The 19,952-nt window shown below is 42.9% G+C and overlaps 6 protein-coding genes across 6 annotated transcripts; 3 read left to right on the forward strand and 3 right to left on the reverse strand.

Moving 5' to 3' along the window:
• Positions 1-3,325: 3,325 nt before the first annotated feature.
• EAF02_005247 (uncharacterized protein) lies at positions 3,326-6,372 on the reverse strand (the record flags this gene model as incomplete). Its single annotated transcript, XM_038901295.1, has 4 exons — positions 3,326-3,971; positions 4,107-5,767; positions 5,998-6,022; positions 6,215-6,372. 4 exons carry the CDS (start codon positions 6,370-6,372, stop codon positions 3,326-3,328), a joined length of 2,490 nt encoding a protein of 829 aa, XP_038758635.1.
• A 1,693-nt stretch (positions 6,373-8,065) lies between these two features.
• Positions 8,066-9,489, forward strand: EAF02_005248 (uncharacterized protein; the record flags this gene model as incomplete). Its single annotated transcript, XM_038901296.1, has 3 exons — positions 8,066-8,175; positions 8,224-8,372; positions 8,426-9,489. The coding sequence occupies 3 exons, from the start codon at positions 8,066-8,068 to the stop codon at positions 9,487-9,489; spliced, it is 1,323 nt and encodes a 440-aa protein (XP_038758636.1).
• Positions 9,490-10,046: 557 nt separating this feature from the next.
• On the forward strand, positions 10,047-11,028 carry EAF02_005249 (uncharacterized protein; the record flags this gene model as incomplete). Its single annotated transcript, XM_038901297.1, has 3 exons — positions 10,047-10,113; positions 10,184-10,463; positions 10,563-11,028. The coding sequence occupies 3 exons, from the start codon at positions 10,047-10,049 to the stop codon at positions 11,026-11,028; spliced, it is 813 nt and encodes a 270-aa protein (XP_038758637.1).
• A 937-nt stretch (positions 11,029-11,965) lies between these two features.
• Positions 11,966-13,157, reverse strand: EAF02_005250 (uncharacterized protein; the record flags this gene model as incomplete). The annotated part of the gene is made up of 3 exons (XM_038901298.1): positions 11,966-12,637; positions 12,693-12,726; positions 13,102-13,157. The coding sequence occupies 3 exons, from the start codon at positions 13,155-13,157 to the stop codon at positions 11,966-11,968; spliced, it is 762 nt and encodes a 253-aa protein (XP_038758638.1).
• Positions 13,158-14,879: 1,722 nt separating this feature from the next.
• On the forward strand, positions 14,880-16,880 carry EAF02_005251 (uncharacterized protein; the record flags this gene model as incomplete). Its single annotated transcript, XM_038901299.1, has 8 exons — positions 14,880-14,939; positions 14,998-15,142; positions 15,195-15,345; positions 15,394-15,575; positions 15,631-15,737; positions 15,791-16,354; positions 16,424-16,602; positions 16,667-16,880. 8 exons carry the CDS (start codon positions 14,880-14,882, stop codon positions 16,878-16,880), a joined length of 1,602 nt encoding a protein of 533 aa, XP_038758639.1.
• Positions 16,881-17,545: 665 nt separating this feature from the next.
• Positions 17,546-18,680, reverse strand: EAF02_005252 (uncharacterized protein; the record flags this gene model as incomplete). The annotated part of the gene is made up of 5 exons (XM_038901300.1): positions 17,546-17,909; positions 17,971-18,146; positions 18,199-18,297; positions 18,369-18,628; positions 18,674-18,680. The coding sequence occupies 5 exons, from the start codon at positions 18,678-18,680 to the stop codon at positions 17,546-17,548; spliced, it is 906 nt and encodes a 301-aa protein (XP_038758640.1).
• Between the last annotated feature and the right edge of the window lie 1,272 nt (positions 18,681-19,952).

A 19,952-nucleotide genomic window follows, 5' to 3' on the forward strand; every position in this document is an offset into this window, starting at 1 on the left:
CTGCTCGTTAATATATTTCATTGCCTCATTTCTCGTTGATCTCATATTTTTTATTGTCTCTATACTCAATCTTCGTTACCCCTCCATCTGGAACCAAGACCCCACTACGCTATATAACTTATTCGAATTCGACAACTACCAGGACTATAATCAAATCATTATTCAAGATGTGTTATCTAGTGGTCGAAAGATACTCAGTCTGCCGCTGCCTCTACTACCAGCACAGCGTTGATATGTGCGCCGCATACGGTACACAAGGTCATGGAATTCAAGAGAGAACGGTGTTAGTTGGATATGCTTGCGATAAACATTCAACTCACCAATCCTACCAAGATCCGTATGCGCGGGAAGACTACTCAGACTCTGGCTATCACACAGCTAGTCATAGTTCGCATACCCACTCATCCAGACAACACCGCAGATGAAATATATTGTCTTCGATAACTGGCTATTCATGGCAATCGCGACCTCTTGTACGCTTCGAATTCGATCATTGGATTAAATATCTCTTCTCATTCCGCCGCAGAATTCCTTCTGCTCCACCATCCGAACTCTCACTCCTTTTCATGGGCCACAATCGAACAACCACCACCTCTGCGCCATGACCCAAATCGCATGCGACAATCTCTACTTCTGATACCTACTACCTTATACAACTATATACAATTACGATCGAAGAATGAATACGCGCGATTCCATGCTCTCCACGAAGTTATTGAAGGCACGAAAGAATATATATATATATAACAAAGAGAACGAGTTTTCATTGACTATAAATGGGGAACCTCTACAATCATTGAAGTCTTTGGCATTGTATAGTGGGCTTAATACAGCATGGCGCGTTGGATCTTCGGGAGATTGGGCATTGCGATTCTACCCAGGCACTCTTGTTGTCTGCGATCATCTCTTTCTTTTGTCACGTCGATTTTATGCATTGGGAAAAGGGAAATATACCTGGTGTTTGGGAGGGAATTATCATATTGAGCTGGATTGTCTTTTTTGGGGAAAGTTTCTCAAGTCATTCACCAAGTCTTTGGATCTGTGATTCGTACTTGGTTGATTTGTCAGAGAGTCTCTTTTGTGTTCGATACCTGGGAGCTAGACTCCAAGCTCAGGCAGAAAATCTTGTTCCAATAGATTGGACGAGAAGAATTTGGTCTTAGAGGCTGCGCCTACTTGGCTCATCTATTTGCAATGGGTTTTTCTTACAGTTTTCCTTGGGTTTCTTTTTGTTTGGCTTCTCGCTTTTCGTTGTTGTTTTAGAAAACACGTGTGGATCATGTGTTGAAGTCATGTATTCTACTCACAGCTCAATCCCAGGACGGATCATTCAATACTGGATATTGCAGGTATGAAACTTTTAGAGGGCTGTAGGGAAATTGGGATGTCACAGTAAGAGTAAGAGGAAGAGGGGGATAGTAAACCGGTTTTTACTAGTTCTTAGAGAATTACGGATTTATGCATCATGGATTATGGATAATGTGGATTGTAATATCAATAGAAGGTTGGAGGGGGAGAAGGAGAAGGAGAAGGAGAAGGAAGAACAGCGATAGCAACAGCAATAGCAATAGCAAAAGCAATAGCAATAGCAAAAGAAACAATAATAGGAATAGTAATAGGAATAGAAAGAGAAATGATTTGAAATTGAGTTGGTTGATTGATGAAGAAATTCGAAAGATAGATTTCTAAGTCTCATTCTCATTATCAATCAGTCACTCGTCTACCTGCCTCCCTAGTAGTATATTTCTCGATTCAGTGTTTTGTTTCATGATTTCTCGATTCGTCATATATATCTTGATTTTTGGATTTGGATTGGATTTGGATTTGAAATTCCCGGTCTGTATTGTATGTACCTACCTAGGTATGTACGTGTATGTAGGTAGGTAGGTACGTGGAGGTGCATGCATGCATGCGTGCATGCTTTCTAGCTCATGTGATTTGTAATGTATGCACGGGGTTATGCAAGTGTGGTGGTTGATTAACCGTCCACCATATTGATTGATTGATTGATTGATTGATTGATTGATTGATGAGATGAGATGAGATGGGATGAGATGAGATGAGGGATGGAAGGAGGGAGGGAGAGAAGAAAGGGAAGGAAAGAATTTTATTTATTTAGATTTTTTGAAAGGGGGGTTTGATGGGGTTTGATTTGATTTGAGGTGATTCGATGGGATTTGATTTGTTGTGATATATATTTATAAGGGTTTTTGGAAGTTCGTATTTGTTTTTTTTCCTTCTTGCTTTTTTCTTCTTTTTTTGTTTCTGTTCCTGTTTATGTTTTTGTTTCTAGAGTGAGATGGTGATGGTGATGGTGATGGTGATGGTGATGGTGATGGTGATGGTGATGGTGATGGTGATGGTGATGGTGATGGTGATGGTGATGGTGATGGTGATGGTGATGGTGATGGTGATGGTGATGGTGATGGTGATGGTGATGGTGATGGTGATGGTGATGGTGATGGTGATGATAGAGGGGAGAGGTAGATGGAGGTAGAGAGAGGTAGATGGAGATAGAGAGAGGTAGATGGAGGAGTATCTAGTAGATAAATGGATAATAGATTGATTGATTGATTAATAGGCGTATATATTTTTTATTTGTATATATACCTAGTCCATAGTATATAGTATCTATATAGTATAATATAATATACGACAAATAATAAGTGGTAGATAATAGATAGGAGAGAGTTCTATTACTAGTATTATAACTATATACCTAGTAAAGAGTAGCTAGTATTGAGTTAGCGCTATACATGACAATCCATAGGTCATATATATATTTGAAGAATTCAAAAGTTAACAATAACAGAAAGCTAGGTATTCTATTCCCTTGAGTATAATATGATATTTGATAAGACCAACTTACTATTTACATTTCAACAGCGTTCCCAGAATTGTCAACAACCAAACACGATGAGATACAACACAAGTACTTTATGTAAATACAATTAAGATCCCATACATACATAGGTAGTAGGTAAGATTACAATAACGAGACCATCTATCCATCGATGGTATCCTCGCTTTTTGATCCTCAAATATTCCTCCCGGCCTCAGATTCCTTCCCGTAGGTTTTCCCATTTTCCCTATTGATCCTTCGACTCCCTTTCCCGTGCCGTATCCGTTGCATTCATCCACATTTGATCATTCCTCTCAAGGGTACTTCCCGAAGGAATTTAATCACTCGGGCGCTCCCACAAGGCTGAAAGCTCACCCCAAGAATACCCATAATCGTCTTCTCTCTTCTTTCCTTCCTATCTGACCCCAAAATTATACCTTGGGGAACCAAACCCCAAAATTTATGACCAAAAAGCCATTTCACTTAATTATTATTCTGACCCCCATCAATGCCATGTTTCAGAGTTTTAAACCAATCCGAATTTTGATCCACCATAAAATTCGTGATATTGAATTCATTCGATCCGTTTCCCATCTCCGGCATCTGTAGATCACCCACTCCGTTCCCATTCCCATTCCCATTTCCACCATTACCATTCGCCTGATTTTCACCTGAAGCAACCGGTAATCTGGGTACATTGAAGAAATCAAAAACATCCAAGTACTCCAACTCATTCGGTGCTGGAGTTCTGGCCGGAGTAATACTTGGCATTCGTGAAAGTCCAACATGCTTCGGTTGTCTCGAGATTAGAAAATCTAAATCATATGCACATCTCCTCATATCCGCAAGTATTTTAACTGAAGAAGGAGTTACACGTTCGCCGTGTGTACCAGCAGCATTTTCGCTTTCGCGATGTTCGTCAAGTACCCGTTGAAGAATAGTTGTGTAGCGTTCAGCTACGAGCCAGTAGGTGCCCATGTCTCGCAGTGTGTCAACGAAAAATTGGATCTGAGGACTGAGTTTGTGTTCGATGGTTGAACCATGGACGAGGAGTAAGCGGGCAGCTACCCAGAGGGTGAAAGCAAATGGTGGGCCTAATTTTGGGAGCATGCCATTTTGGACCACGTATCTGTAGGGCTGTGTTAGTAAATCTTACTCGAAATTTGCTTTTGTAAAACATCAAAATTTACAAGAAGATTGAGTCAATTATTAGAATTTCAAGGGCAGGAGTCAAGGGTAAGATTTAGAAACATAATATACGTACTCTCCTAAAGCTGCAATATTCTCAACAGCGCCATGACACCGTTGACTCGCACTATACGATGGGGTAAAAATAGGTGATCGAGTTGTAGGATAAGCAGCCGATGAATGAAGGCGTATTACTGCTGTGTGATATGTCGCGTGTAGCATAACCCAGCCACAATTGATGGATTTATTGCTTCCTGGTTGAAAAAGCTTCGCCATGTTTCCATAATCCCCAGGCAGATTAAATTTCCATGAAGTGAGCATATTATCCAGTTCTCGATATTCGCCTTGCCATTGTTCAACGTCGGACAAAGCACTGATATCTACTGGCTTCTTCAAGAATTTATGAATTCTTGAGAGAATCCCAAGGATTTCGATATAATACGAGAATGCACCAAGATTCTCTGGTTTGTCAATGTCGTACTCTGTCCTTTCGCTCGTGCGGAACCATCTAGTCTCCACATGCTGGTTTTTATTCCAAAGATCATCTCGACAAGGTAGAGTTCTGTCAACTTCTTTTTCGTCCAGGGCAAATTCAAAAGCTGTGGCAATTGTGGCATATCGATCCAAGAGGTATACCATCCAGAAAAGGCGTCTCCGTGATTCCTCTTCAATCCAATTCTCCGGTTCTGGTAAGACCATTGCTCGAAGTGTATAAATCGAAGGATAGTTTGGCGAGACAGAGAAGGAAGTAGTCTCTACAGCAAGTCCCAATTGAACTACCGAACGTGTAATTAGAGCCAATAGATTCCATCCTGGTGGTCCATTGCTACTACCTACAAGATCCAAAGCCAGAATAACCAGAGCCTGTAGAGCTTTAACCGAGGAATTTTCTAATCCATACAGCAATACCTTCTGTTTAGATATGTCATGATAGTGTCGTCTTCTTTCTTCTGTAAGTCGTTGATCCGTGGAAAACCTCAAGGTAGTGGCTACGATGGCATGTAAAAGTATTTTATCTGCTTCATCTAAAGCAGATGGGCCGAACAATGAATCCAACGTAGATCTTCGATGTAATATTGGACACCAAGTATTGACATACTTAAAGTAGAGATCAACCAATGCATATAGTAAATCATACGGCGGTAAAGCATGATCGGAAGAGACTTCATTTGGGTTTTGGTTTATGTTTAAGCTAGGTGATCGTAGAGGTGGTTGATTCGTACTATAAAAATCTGGTGCTTGACTAGTTGGGATTGAGTGATTTTGTTGCATATCCATGGAAAGGTGCGATCCTTGTGATACAGGGGTGTGCTGATGGAAGATATCGCCGTGAATAGATGGCATCGAGGGAGTTGGAGGCATTGGATTACCAAAATCCATGGGTGTATTTTGTTGTCCAAATGTAGAAGGCTTTTGAAGAAATAGGGCTGTCTCTGCTCTGGCAACATGGCCTCCACGATGATTAGAGAGCCCCTCATTGTGTCTGAAGCTGTGAATACTTTGTGGTGTACCGTGATCGCTCGGAACGCTATTGGCAACACTATTGCTGTTTTGATTAAAGGATGATTCTAAAATTTGAGCATGCGAGCGTAGAATTTCCTCGAGTCGATCCAATCTTTGTTCCAGTTCTCGACCGTAGCCAGCTCTTAAACCGGGTTTCTTGCGCTCTTTGTATTCACATACAGCACCATTGCGACTACACCATCCACATGATGGTTGACCGCGATCACATTTGACCTGTTCAAGTCAGAATACAACCCATCCAATTTTCGAACGAACAATCTGAAGATTTCGGAATTGCATCATCAAAGCCATAGTGAGACACATGGAAGATACATTAGCGTCGGGCACATGTATTGTCAGCAATCTCATGAATGCCGTTGAACCAATGGATACCAGATTGTAGAGATGAATTTGATGAAATTTGATGAAATTTGGATTGAAAAAATGACCTGATACAGACGTACCTTTCTTTGCTTACATAGCTCACACCTTCGACGAAATGTCAGCCAATCATGTCCAACATTTTCCGTATCATTAATTGGGGGATGATCTTCCGATTCCTTGACCGGAAGGGAATTGGCAACAGAGGACTCCTCGTCGTTATTGTTGGTATCCGGATCATTTGAGACATCGGGGACATCAGGGACATCAGGGAGAGGAGAATGAGACATGATTCCTTACGAAACTGACATCGGTCGACGCTGCCTTTTGCGAGGACCGTCTCCATTTGCATCAATGCTATCCTCCTCCCCGCTATAATATTGGTCATTGTCTCCATCACTCTCGGGTTGAGTTGCACCAGAACGTAAAGACGTTCTAGGTGATTGTTGGATATCCATAGCAGCCGATATTTGATTCCGATAACAAAATGATAATATTGATAACCCACCTGTTTCGAATCTCGGTGAAGATGGGAACGAAGAAGAAGGACAAGCTCGGTATTAAATGAGCGAGGAGGTGGAGGTGGGGTTTTGATTTTTTACCAATAGCCAAGTGAATGTGATATACTTTTTGTGGTAAGTCAAGTATGTAAGATTTCCAAGGTCCTAGTGGTAGGTAGGAGTAGGTATGGTGGCATGGAAAAAAGACAAGACGGGGGAAAAAGAAGATGGTGGGCACGTGTCCATGTACGAAGGACTACCTAGGTATTTCTTCGAATATGAGGTTAATGGGATATGGATATGGATATGGAAATGGAAATGGATATGGAAATGGTATGATTATGGTATGATTATGGTTTAGAGTTCATGGTGTATGGAGTATGGAGTATGGAGTATGGAGAAGCGTGTTACTGTCATTACCCGGGAATCCTTGAATTCACGAATCCTTGAAGAGAGAGGGAGAGAGAGAGAGGCATTTGAAAATGGGTTGGTTGAATACGAAGTGCGGACTCTGGAGTATCCAGATACCTAGTAGATAGATACTAGGTAGGTTGTACTGCTCAGATACTCCTCTCTCTCTCTCTCTCTCTCTCTCTCATATGGATACACCCGACACTCACACTCACACTCCTCATTCTCTCTTCGGTCGTCTCGGTGAATCATGCAATTCAATTCAACCATGAAACCATCGTTTCTATGCGAGACTCTGATTGATCAATTCAACATCACACAATAATCAAGAAGACTGCAGACTGCAAACTTTATCGTGTACATACTCCGTAAGTCTTTCAATGCCATCAATTACAAGGGATTGATTGATTGATTGATTCAATGCAACGGCTTGACTCCGAGACTCCCAGGGTTGGAATTGCGTTTTGTGGGGTAACTTTGGGTTAATGCACCTCCCGTCACCCGTCACCAGCTGACTCGTTCATTGATCAATCAATCAATTGGGTTATGGGCAATGGGCAATAGATGATAGATGTTGCATTGCGGACAGATGAGAAATGATTGGCATGTGAGAGAACTTGGTGAGAGTACTTCTACCGAGTACTTCTACCTCTGTACAAAGTACTTGGCCTATCATCAAGTATGGAAGAGAACATCTGTGATAAATATACCAAAATACCGGTAGATAAATTGATATGAGTAATAAAGTAGTATATGGAAGTCATAGTATCTATTTATTTTGCTGGGAATACAAAACACCTTGTACTCGCAAACCCCATTCATCCATACTCGTAGCTCTACAAGAAAAACTTCCAAACTTCCAAACTTCGCAACCTTCATCCTCATCTACAACATCTACAACACACAATGACCCGAAGAAACCACATCACCCACAACAATTGATGTCTCATACGCCAAGAAAGTTCCAATCCTTTAATAGGCCCAGATCTATCTATGCTCGCTCAAAAATTATGAATTCGTCTTTTCATTCCGCTTCAAAAATAGCTCGGTCGATATTCTCCCGGCTCAATTTGGATTGAACAATCCCCCCCGCCAAGGTGTTTCTCATGAAATCTACAAAGTAGCCTCCCTACCCATCAATCATAAGTAGACAATAGTAAAATCCTGACCTTTCTCTTCACTTCCATCTGTTGGTCTTTCTGCTACAGTCAGTACTGTTATTCCTCTCTGCCAAATCACAATGGCTTCTTCATCAGCTCGCAGTTTCCCCTCCATCAAAGCGATCCGAACTTTTGTTGTGGATGGTGTTGGATCTGGAGGTGATTATCACAATGTTAAAGGCGGTCATTGGTAAGTTTGACCGAGATACACCTTGTGACTTGTACTAATTCACATCAGGTTGATTGATACACCAATTTCCACACCCATGTCAAGATGGGAAAACTACAGAGCTTCAAGAACTAGTTGGGGTATCAATGTGCTAGGCTCATTCTGCGTGGAGATAGAAGGTTCAGATGGCACCATTGGATTTGCTACAGGATTTGGAGGTAATTGTTAAGATCTCCTGTCTCGCCGATCAAAACTCACCATATGTTCGCAGGTCCACCAGCATGTTGGTTAGTTCACCAGCATTTCGAAAGATTCCTTATCGGTGCCGATCCAAGAGATACCAATCATCTCTTCGAACAAATGTATCGAGGTTCAATGTTTTATGGTCGAAAGGGTCTTCCCGTTGCTGTCATCTCAGTTATTGATTTAGCAATCTGGGATTTACTCGGAAAGATCAGAGGAGAGCCAGTATACAAGTTGATTGGAGGAGCTACAAGGGAGAGACTAGACTTTTATTGCACAGGACCAGAACCTACTGCCGCAAAGGCCATGGGGTTCTGGGGTGCTAAAGTTCCACTGCCATATTGTCCAGAAGAGGGCCACAAGGGACTCCAAAAGAACGTTGAATTCCTCAGAAAACATAGAGAAAGTGTGGGCCCTGATTTCCCACTTATGGTCGATTGTTACATGAGTCTCAACGTTCCATACACTATTCAAATTGCTGCAGCTTGCAAAGATTTAAACATCAATTGGTGGGAAGAGTGTTTATCTCCAGATGACACTGATGGATTTGCACAAATCAAACAAGCTCATCCACAACTCAAGTTCACCACGGGTGAGCATGAGTACTCGAGATATGGATTTAGAAAACTTATCGAAGGTCGAAACCTCGATATTCTTCAACCCGATGTTATGTGGCTGGGAGGAATGACGGAATTGCTCAAAGTTGCAGCAATGGCAGCCGCTTATGATATCCCGGTGGTACCACATGCAAGTGGACCTTACAGTTACCATTTTGTGGTTTCTCAAACAAATTGTCCATTCCAAGAGTACCTTGCAAATTCACCAGATGGAAAGAGTGTCCTACCTGTCTTCGGAGATTTATTCTTGGATGAACCAATTCCAGTGAAAGGATACCTGGATGTTTCACAACTCGACAAGCCAGGTTTTGGTTTGACCCTCAACCCAGCTGCACGACTTATTCCCGCACAATACCTCTTAACACCAAACCCAGAGAGACCTCTTGGTCAACCAGCAGTTGAGCAAAAGAAGTCTGACAATCAGGGGGTTGTGAATGGAGTGGTGGAAGAAATCAAGAACTTGTCAAGTTCATAGTTTGAATCATAGCCAATTTGTTTTTATTAGCCTTTTAATTTACTTATACAATACAATGCAATTTTATCTATTTCCGTAGGATCATGATCCAAGACTTTTTCGAGTTCCGTTTACAAATTTGCATAAATATGATAATACCTTGTGAGCGGCGAGCACATGTGGACGGCCAACTTGCCCCACGTTTTACATGCCACTTCGGCCTCGGTGGTCTTTAACTCGAGAACCGAATCGCGGGGTCCTTCCACTATTGACAGGGCCTAATTTTTGGAGCTATTGAATCACTTACAATACCACACCAATTTATACTGAAATTATTTTATACTTCTCACATATGACCTACCTATGTACTTTTCGAAGTCACTTTGTATCTACTCTTTACATTACACCAATTGACATACTCTACCATCTTTAAAGAACAACAATCATTTCGTATACTCATCACGAGCTTTATTCCCCAAATACCCCGCCATTTCAGTGAAGAACATAATATTCATTTCATCCTACACATACCTATAGATTCTACACATCTACACCGTTTTAAGCTCTACATCCAAACCATGAGTCTCAAAGGCGTGCACCTTCTCGCCGGCAAAACCGCCGCTATAACCGGTGGAACCACAGGAAGTTCGTTCCCCCAATTGCCCAAAATCCCCTCTCTTACACGCCTCAACTAACACTATTCGTTCTCCTGCAGTCGGTCGTGCAATTGCTCTCCTTTATCTTCGTCAAGGCTGTAATGTAGCAGTCAATCATCTCGGTCTCGACTCCGATATCCCACATCTGGAATCGCTACATGCGGAAGCCAAAGCTCTGGCGCGAGAAAATGAAAAGGCGGGGAAATTATTAGATGTACCAGGAGATGTTAGTAAACCGGAGACGGGGAAGGAATTGGTGGAGAAGGCAGTGGGGAAATGGGGACGATTGGATGTTTTTGTTAGTAATGCGGGAGTTTGTCGGTTTGCAGAGTTCTTGGAGTGAGTTTTTATTTATTTATTTATTTGTTTGTTTGGGAGTATTTAGGAGGAGATGAGAAGGAGAAAAAGTGAAGAAAAAGAAATTGACAAATCAAATAGACTAGAACCCGATCTCTTTTCCCACACCGTCCGCACCAATCTCGACGGCGCCTTCTACACCTCCCAAGCCGCCGCCCGTCAAATGTCCTCTCAATCTCCTCCCGGTGGCTCCATCATCGCCATCTCCTCCATTTCCGCTCTCGTAGGCGGCGCACAACAAACCCATTATACACCCACCAAAGCCGGTGTTCTATCACTCATGCAAAGTATGGCGTGTGCGCTGGGTAAACACGGTATTAGATGTAATGCACTCCTACCCGGAACGATCAGGACGCAGTTGAATGAGGAGGATTTGAAAGATGAGGAGAAGAGGAAATATATGGAAGGAAGGATTCCGTTGGGGAGAACGGGGGTTCCGGGAGATTTGGCGGGGCCGGCGGTATTTTTGGCAAGCGAGGAATTGAGTGGGTATGTGAATGGGAGTGGACTTTTGGTGGATGGGGGACTGTTTGTTAATTTGCAGTGAGGGGGTGTGAGGAGGGGGGAAAGAATGTACATAGATAGATTAGATACTCGGAGTCGGATCGATTCTCGAAAGGTCGAGAAACTCTTGTATCTCACAGTATTGGATATGGTATGCATTTCTCGCCGAGGTGAAAAGTTTGACGTCTTTCGGGTATTAAACACTCTTGTTTCTTCTCGGCATACTGAATAAATGCTCGTTTCACAACTATGTATATACAAGTGTCGAAATTTTCAATAGGACAAAGTTGAACGTTCGCTAAGCTCCTAGGCAAATATGGATTACAGGAGGAAGATTTGAAGTTCATCGATTGGGAGATCAATGAGTTCGCTTCCGGTGGTTGTTTTAAGAATCTTTCTAATCAACTTAGCTATCAGATTTCTCCTGCAGTACGAGATTTTTTTACGCGAGGGAAAGCATATTAGCATGTTATTGCGGGCTTTATCATTTCGTTCCTTGTAGATACTAGAGAGATTGTGATGGATGTCTATACTAGCGTACTGAGGCGTGTTTGGTTGATTGGGTTCGGGTTTTTGGGATCACTTTTTTGATTGTGTTTTTGGAGAGGGAGATCAGGTTGAGGAGTGAGTTGGATACGGAGTGTGGTCTCGCGGATAGAATTAAAGAAAATTCGGCAGGTGATGTTGATGATGGAGATGAGAACTAGGCCGTTATGCCAACTGCAGAGACAGAAAAAAGTTCTGTTGCCGATGAAGAGCGGTGAAAATAATGTCGCCCATCATGTTAATGGAACTTTTGGTAAGGCAACTGTTGAAGTCTAGTTCAGATACTTGAGCTGTATCATTGAAAAACTCTATAGACTAATTATAGGAGAAAAGAGAAAAAAATATGCGAGCTCCTTTTGTGCTTTAGATTATTTTTATGAGCCAAATAGAGCTACCTTTTTGGTGAGCACGAAATAATTCAAACGTGTTTTCATTCAATGGACCTCTTCTACCAAATCTCCTGCACCACGTGCTTCTAGCGTTTCTTGAATACGCTGACGTGGGAGCCATCGTTCAGCCGGAGCAACCCACCAAGAAATCAACGCCAAGATAGTTGTCGCAGCCATGATCACAGGTGCATAGTTGAGTGTATCTGCTTCTACAGGCCAAACATACGGCGAGTATAAAATAGCCACTACCCACGCATTCCAAAGCACGGCAATCGCCTGAAACGGCTTACTAAGTCTACCTAGACTCCAAGCCGGTTTTGGAAAGGTCTTGGGCGTGCAGAAAAGACGTCCGAGACAAATGAGATTGTAGGTAGCTGCTGATGGTACTCCAGCAGCAGAAACGAGAGAGATAAAGGCTATACTGGAAGGTAGGATGGTACAAGTTATGATAGCTGATACGCCCCAGACCACGAGAACTGCGTTTCGGGGTTGGCCATTGACGATTTTGAATACCCAGTTAGAAAAAGACAAGACGCCATCGCGAGCGACAGCAAATACTAAGCGAGATGCTGCTAACACTGCAATGGCAGTATTGAACCAAAGGGCAACGATACAGATGACGTTCATGAAGATGTGCTCGCCATCTCCGAGGATCACAGCACACAGTGGAACGAATGGCTGTGGACCACCAAAGGAAAAAAATGTATCGGCGTCAGGCTATGGAAATATCAGAATCATCTAGTCATACTGAAAGAATAGTGGAGATACATACCACGCAAAAGAGAAAAAGAATCACAACAGCGAACCTTGGAACCCACCAATACCACTACTAATCGTGCTCCAAAATATACCACGTGCAGCTGTGACTGCTGTATTTTTCGTCTCCTCAGCTACATGACCCGAAGCATCAAAACCGATCAATATTCCTGCCGTGGCTAAAAATGAAAGACACCAATTCCATGCTTCCGGAGCACCTGTTCCGTTATAGGTAGTCATAAACGCATTATGAGGAGATCTAAATCCGATTGTCCGCGCCGTTGCGAGAGGTAGCCAAATGATGTTCAAGAGGAAATCGAGGATAACGAATCAAGTCGATAATATCCATTTGAAGTAACGAGCTTTTTTATTTTTTTATCAGACTTTACTATGTGATTTGATTGTTGCATCGGGTAATTACGTACGAGGTAGGAGATTCCATGTTGTGGCTAAGGCTAACATGATCTCGGTTGTGATCCATTGCAGCGCGTGAAACTGACGTCGGAACTCTCGGATGGGAAGTCTATGTTGAATACTACGATTTCCTGGGAAGAGATCAGATTTGTAGATTAGCAGAGGGGTTTTCTACTCTTACAGAGAGCAAATAGTTGACCGCACCCTGAGTGTTACCTACGTAACCCGATTAGCAGGGACGTACAAGAGTCGACTAGCTAGTTCACTTACTCGCGCAGAAGGTTGTCCAAGCAGTTGTGCTCCACCACGCGACCACAAAGCCAAACAGTCGACCCAAGCGAGGGCCGCCAGCTTCGGTCGCTCATAGATAAATGGATCCGGTAAGTGCTAACGATGAGCATATCTCTGCGATGACAGCCGCAGTGATGAAGGTGAAAACACAGCTGGTGATGAAACTTGTCCAGTAGACTCGATTGCCGCCCGCGGCTATACCGGTCGAAAAGGTAACACGAACACCGCCGACGAAGTAAAGAGCGGCTTTTGGAGGTGTGAGTAGTCTGAGTATTTAGATGGCGGGATGGATTAGAGATACACACCGAATGAGGTTGAAAAGTTGTGGAAGAAACTGAGGATCGATGGAGAACCTAGAATACTGGTTTAGTTTGATGGTATAGAGACACATCACCAATCACGTTTTCCTACAGGTTTGTAGCCGAGATTTTCCTGTTTCGCGATTAGCTTTGTGATGGGGATCAGAGGAGGTGCGGTTCACCAAGACGATAGCATCTTCGGTATTACTACTAGGTTCTCCTGTATTATCCACCAGGCCTGTGTCGATAGACTCCTCGATAGATATATGTTTCCCCATCGTGTAAACTCTCAGAAATCTCGATTCCGTGCCTCAGACTGCGCCAAAGTGACTGTATCTCAATGATGTGTCGTCTCAATTAGACTGCGACTGTTTATTGTATAGTTGGATAACAGCTGCGGGAAATCATTGATACGAGTGTAGTCTGCAATTGATGGGTTTGAGTATTTTCACAGTCAAGCTCGTATATTCACCGGTTATTACTAGCAAGCCTCAATAGCACGTCATTGTGCCCTCGTAATTGTGCTATGGGTGGTTCTCGCTCATAGCCTCAATCTGACTAAGATAAATACATCCCACCTTTCGCCATTTTATAAACTGCACTCGACAGAGACATCTCCCGTTCTTGATGGATCACTTAATCATTTTGAGAGTGTGGAAGCGTTTCGTGCATTAGAGTAACCGCTGTTGAAAATCGGCACACATCGCTTATTTGGTGGCAGGGATGATATGACGGCATGTGAGAAGAAAATGTGTTGATCGTGATGGTGGATCCTCGAGATACATGATCTAGTATTCTTCCCCATACTTTCTTGCACATGGCACTCGCGAGATATGCCGCAGTGACTTTAGAGAGTCCAGTCAGATGAGTTGCGCTTTACGTCTAGATTATCCAGGAGATGAACCAATAAAATTTCAATCGCTTGTATCCTTGATGACTTGCGCTCCTTATCTGCTAATATGGACTGGACGGGACTGAGAATCTAGCTGAAAGCATAAATTCTCCCGAAGCTACATCAATCACGCAACTACCGGTCTCGACAATGTGATACCATCCCCACTACTAGTACGGAGTGCGGCGCCTAGGTGCAGACGCGGCTTCTCTTAACAAAATCTCATGGGTATTTGTGATTCTTCACATCTGATGTCGCTCCCTCTGAGCTTTTTGAAACGAGATCAGAATACTTGGGACGAGCAATGATGCCGCTCTCTCTCCTTGCTGAATGCACGGCATTCATCCTTGCCGCACTTTGCCTCATCGTAAGTTACACAATTTTCGTCCCTGTGATAGCTTTGCAATGCCTAAACTCGAAATTAGAGAATCGTTCGCGAATACTTCTCGCCGTTATCATCTATTCCCAGTGCAGGAGTAGGTGCAGCGTACTCTCGCCTGTTATGGGCTTTCCCCACAGAATTCAGAGGACGCATAACCTTGGATCTGCCCAAACTTCATGAGAAGCTCGGTATGCTGAAGCATAATAGTTTGGACAGATCATATGAATGACATTTTCATAGGTCCTCTGGTTCGTATCAGCCCAAATGAAGTTTCATTTTACTCCATGGAAATGTATGATGCCGTTCACAAGGTGAATAGCAGATTCAAGAAAGATCCGCGGGTGTATGGAGAGTTTGTACAAGGGGGCAGTCCTGCTTTGTTCTCAATAACGTATGGTTCTTTTGAACTCAATGACCGGGTATCAACTAATCTTCTCAGTGACCCCGTGGAACATTCGAAACGTAGAAGACTCATGGGTCAATTGTTTAACCGCAGCCAAATGTATAAATTAAAAGGACTGATGCTGCATCATATCGATCAGTTTGTGCAAACTGTTGCATCAAGTAGAGATAGGGTGAAATTGTTGCCAGTATGTCGCGCACTCGAAGCGGATATTATGTGTATTACTGCCTGTGGAAGTCTTTTGGTGAAAACATGCTGATGGAAACTTTCTAGCCCATTTCTCATTTGGTCATACGATCGGTGCTCTAGATGCATACTTTCAAGGAGCTAAACTTGATATGATAGCAAAAAATGATGAAAAAGCGACTTGGATGCCTCTGGTAAGCTCGAGTCAAGCCAGCCCAACAAGTTCTCATACTAAATTTTCGGATAGCTGACTAGTTTTCCGGGTTTGTGCAATATGTGGGAATGGGTGGAGCAAATTGTTTCCTCGAAAACAGGCTACAGGACTCCATACAACAAAGCAATGCACGATTTTCATCAGGTAAGTATTCTTCCATGGATAAGATCCAGTCTACTAACTTCTATTAGTGGGCGGAGAGAAGTTGGCGCACAACGCTTTCAGACAACGCAAATCAGAAAAAAACCGACCTCCCCCTTCCCAAATTTGGTCCAGACCATGATCAATTCAAACCTACCTTCTTCCACAGCTTTGTCAGAAGCGACAGAAAATTTGGGTCCAGGTACCGATACAACCTCAGCAACTTTAGCTCACATTTTGTGGACTTTAAGAAGTAATCCTGATTTTCAAGAAGAGCTGTTCCAGGACCTTGCCGCGGTGAGTTTTCCCACGGATATGACAACCTTAGAGGGTATACCCAGGTTTTGGGCGTGTAAAAAAGAAGGTATTAGATGGACCGGTGCAGCTGCCGCCATGCTTCCTCGTCTTGTACCTGAGGGCGGAGCAGAATTCTATGGCAACTTTTTACCGGAAAATGTGAGTACTCTTGCTTTCCTTTCTTGCTGATAAGTTCTCAATATACGCTAACCCAGGTTTCTGTTGTAGACAGTAATCAGCTCATCGCCAATTTGGTATCTTCGCGACTCAGTCGCATTTCCAAGGCCAAAAGAATTTGATCCGTACCGATGGCTTACATCTGATGGGCAGAAGATTAGAGATGATCCTCTACGGGATAAGTTCTACATACCATTCTCCAAGGGTGCAAATATTTGTATGGGCGCACAGTAAGTCTATCGCTCTTCGTTTGATACCGCCTGAATTGGAGACTTACATAAATTTGTTACAAAGCTTTGCATATCTAGAACTGTTCCTATCGATTTCCCAAATAATCCGCAACTTTCGCGTACACATGCATCCTTTACCTCATCATCGATCATATTCGGATGAAGAGAAAAGGTCTAGCCCTGGAGTATTCCGGCATGTCGAATTACCAAATCGAAGAGAGTGGGTTGCAGCTGTACCTACTGAACGTTTGATGGTAGCGCTTGAACCAAGGTTATAAATTTAAGCTAGACTTACAGAGCCGGTCTTGGGCATGTGATCCTTCATAGAGGAAGAGCCTATTATTCTGCTACGACTGGCACCCTAATCGTAGGAGACAGAAGATGTCTACTATATTTAATTTAAGATCAAAATTGTCTTAATATGGTGTGTATATTTGGCCCCTCATGCAGTCATTCTCAGTCTATACTTGTGGAGATGCCCTAGATTATTGCTAACATTACCTTGATTATTTATGAAGAAGTAAATAACTACCGATTTAATAAACGCTTTCTTCCTCTTTTCTCCGTATTTATTGTGAGCGTGAGTTGATATATGTGGGTATTTCAAGTTGAGCGAAATTCAGAGGGGGTGCGCGTGAGCTGTTAGGGTCTTCTTTAGTAGTGCCGTAATTTTTGTTTCATCAGTGGATTTCGTTCCAGGGTCAATACAGTGCCGCGTAACGGAACAATTTTATTTGGGACTCTCGCAGGATTACTTCCGATTGTAAGTAAATGCGCCACATCGATGCGGCAAAGCACAGCACGGTACGGCGCGGTGTGAGATCTAATAGTAACACATGCGAAGCTGGCTCCGTTCTGTTCTAATTTTCAACCACTAACGATAATCATGATATCATGTGGAATGATCATCAATCTCTACCAATACACTTCGTGTACTCTAGTTCTACATCTGTGCCTGAATGTTCGTCCACATTTTCTCCATGGCCTCGGCTACGTTCGAAGGCAGAGGCCCCTTCGCAATATCAGCAGCGTTAAGAGAGATTTGCGCTGGGTTGCTAGCTCCTAGTATCACACCATCACCTTCCTGGAGAGCTGAATGGTAGTAAATCCATCTCAGGGCCGCTTCTGAGGGAGTGATGTCGTAGGGCTGAAGTAAAGCAATAAATTCCTTCATGGTCGAGTGTGTAGGTTCATTGTCATACCTTCTCTTGAAGAAATCTCCCTTTGGATTACCATCCTCGAATCGAGTTCCAGTGACGTCTGTGCCCAATGTGAATATTCCCGTCAAAAACCCTCCTGCAAGCGGACTACATTGTTCAAGACATGTCAGTTAACCGGATATATTATGAAATCTGGAGTGCCTTGTACCTATGAGCAATATATGATATCTTTTGCTGGCATAAGATCGGAAGGAGTTGCGTTTCTGCTTCACGGCAAAGTGCATTGTATTGTCCTTGGTAGTAACTAGGCTTCGGGTAGCCTTCTTTTTCACATGCTTCAAGAAGCTCTTGGAGTTGTGCGACAGAAAAGTTGGATATTCCAAGCTATCTTGTGTTAGCTATTGTTTGAGGTCTAGGTGGTCTAGGGTAGCCCAACTTTCTGGAACTTATTCTGCTGATGAAGTTCATGGAGAGCAGCAAGCGTTTCGTTGATCGGGGTTGATGCATCGGGCATGTGGCAATACAATACATTGATCTAATATGATTGAGTGGGTGAGTATATTGCGGGCTATGGTGAATGATTGACGGAAAAAACAGGGCTTTTACCTTTGCCTTAATACGAGACAAACTTTCCGCAACACTTTCATTGATTGCCGATGCCGTCAATGAGCCCTTACCAGAGAAATCCGCAAGCTTGATCTTAGTATCGATAGCAAAGCTATGATGGGCATGGTTTTCACCAAGAAGCTGTTCCGACTTTCCATGCGAGCTAAGAGGGTAAATGGCTGCAGTATCGATGTGTCCAATTTTCAAGGTGACCAAAAGAGCCAGTAGCTGTTGAACTTCTTCTGCTGTTGCAAAAAGACCTTATCCAAAAGAAGCGCCACCAAAAAGAGTAAAAGGTGGTGTACCTGGCATGTTTAATATTATAATGGAGTGGGAAAAAAGAGAGATTTTGAAGATGGCAATTGGAGAGCAAAAGTAGTAGGATTAGATTATTTGTAGAAATTGGTCTACATAAGTAGCCAGTTCTGACTATGATCCGTGTGGACACCACGATGTCATTAATCATCAGCTAGGCTCGTGCAGTCGACATAAGGCGTTGTAATTTACAACTGTTAGAAGCATTTGCTAGGTGCTGGAAGTAGTAACACTTGCTACTAATTTCTACGCTAGTATAGAACTCCTAGCCTTTGCTCAATGTCTCCATAGTACTATCAAGCACTTGATCCACCTCCAACAACTATCTTACCAACATGTTTGAGCAAAGTCATGAGCATATGGTTTAATCTGTAGTTGTAGCCCACAGAACTTATGTAATTTATCGGAACACTAGATCCGTATACAGGGAGTAGAACATCCATGAATGGATTAGAGTGTGGATGAAAGTCCGATTGTATCCGTACTGCATAGGCCAATCTTTCAATACCTGGATACTGTGAAGTCAAATTTGATTCAAGTAGAATGGAGTTTTGAACCCAATCGATCTTGGACGAGATTAGAAACCTTCGCAGCAACAAGTTCAACTTAGTATTGGCCAATACCACCAACGCTCAGAGCGTCTTCTCGCTGATGTGCTTTCAACTAGCAATCAACACACAAGAGTTACTCATTCCAATTCGACGCAGGAACTTAGCTCCCTGATCCCTCCCGTCAGAGGAGAGCTCGCATCTGCCCCCAAGAAAGGGTTTCTTTGTTGTGACAATTAATGGAAAACCACTGAGATCTGTAAAGTTCTCAGACATATTGTTTTCCGGACATCTGCTCGAGTATTTGGTGGTCCAGATCTTTGCTGTAATGGGAATTGGCTCTATGCCATGATGCTTCTTCAATCAGAGATATACCATGTTCAGCGGCCATGTATACGCAGTATACTGGATATATGTCGTATACTGTGGCTGTAAAGTATAGATTGTGATGTAGGATTTTTCACTAGCAGAAATTCAATATTCAGTCACGTGCAGATGTGTATTATTGCATCACATTCCTCCAATTTATGGGAATAACAAACGAGAGAGTAGCTACCAGTAGTAGCCATACCATTCATTGCCTAGCAACGTAGGTAGGCAATGTGGGATAGGTACCGACCCATATTGAGTGAATATTGCAAGGCTATGTACGCTTGAACCGTAGAACCGTACCTTTCTGTCATTGGAGTAAAGACCTAATTTGATACAATGATTTTATACA

Source organism: Botrytis sinoallii, assembly GCF_014898435.1.
Source record: "Botrytis sinoallii strain Bc 23 chromosome Unknown BSIN_008, whole genome shotgun sequence".
NCBI lineage: Eukaryota > Fungi > Ascomycota > Leotiomycetes > Helotiales > Sclerotiniaceae > Botrytis > Botrytis sinoallii.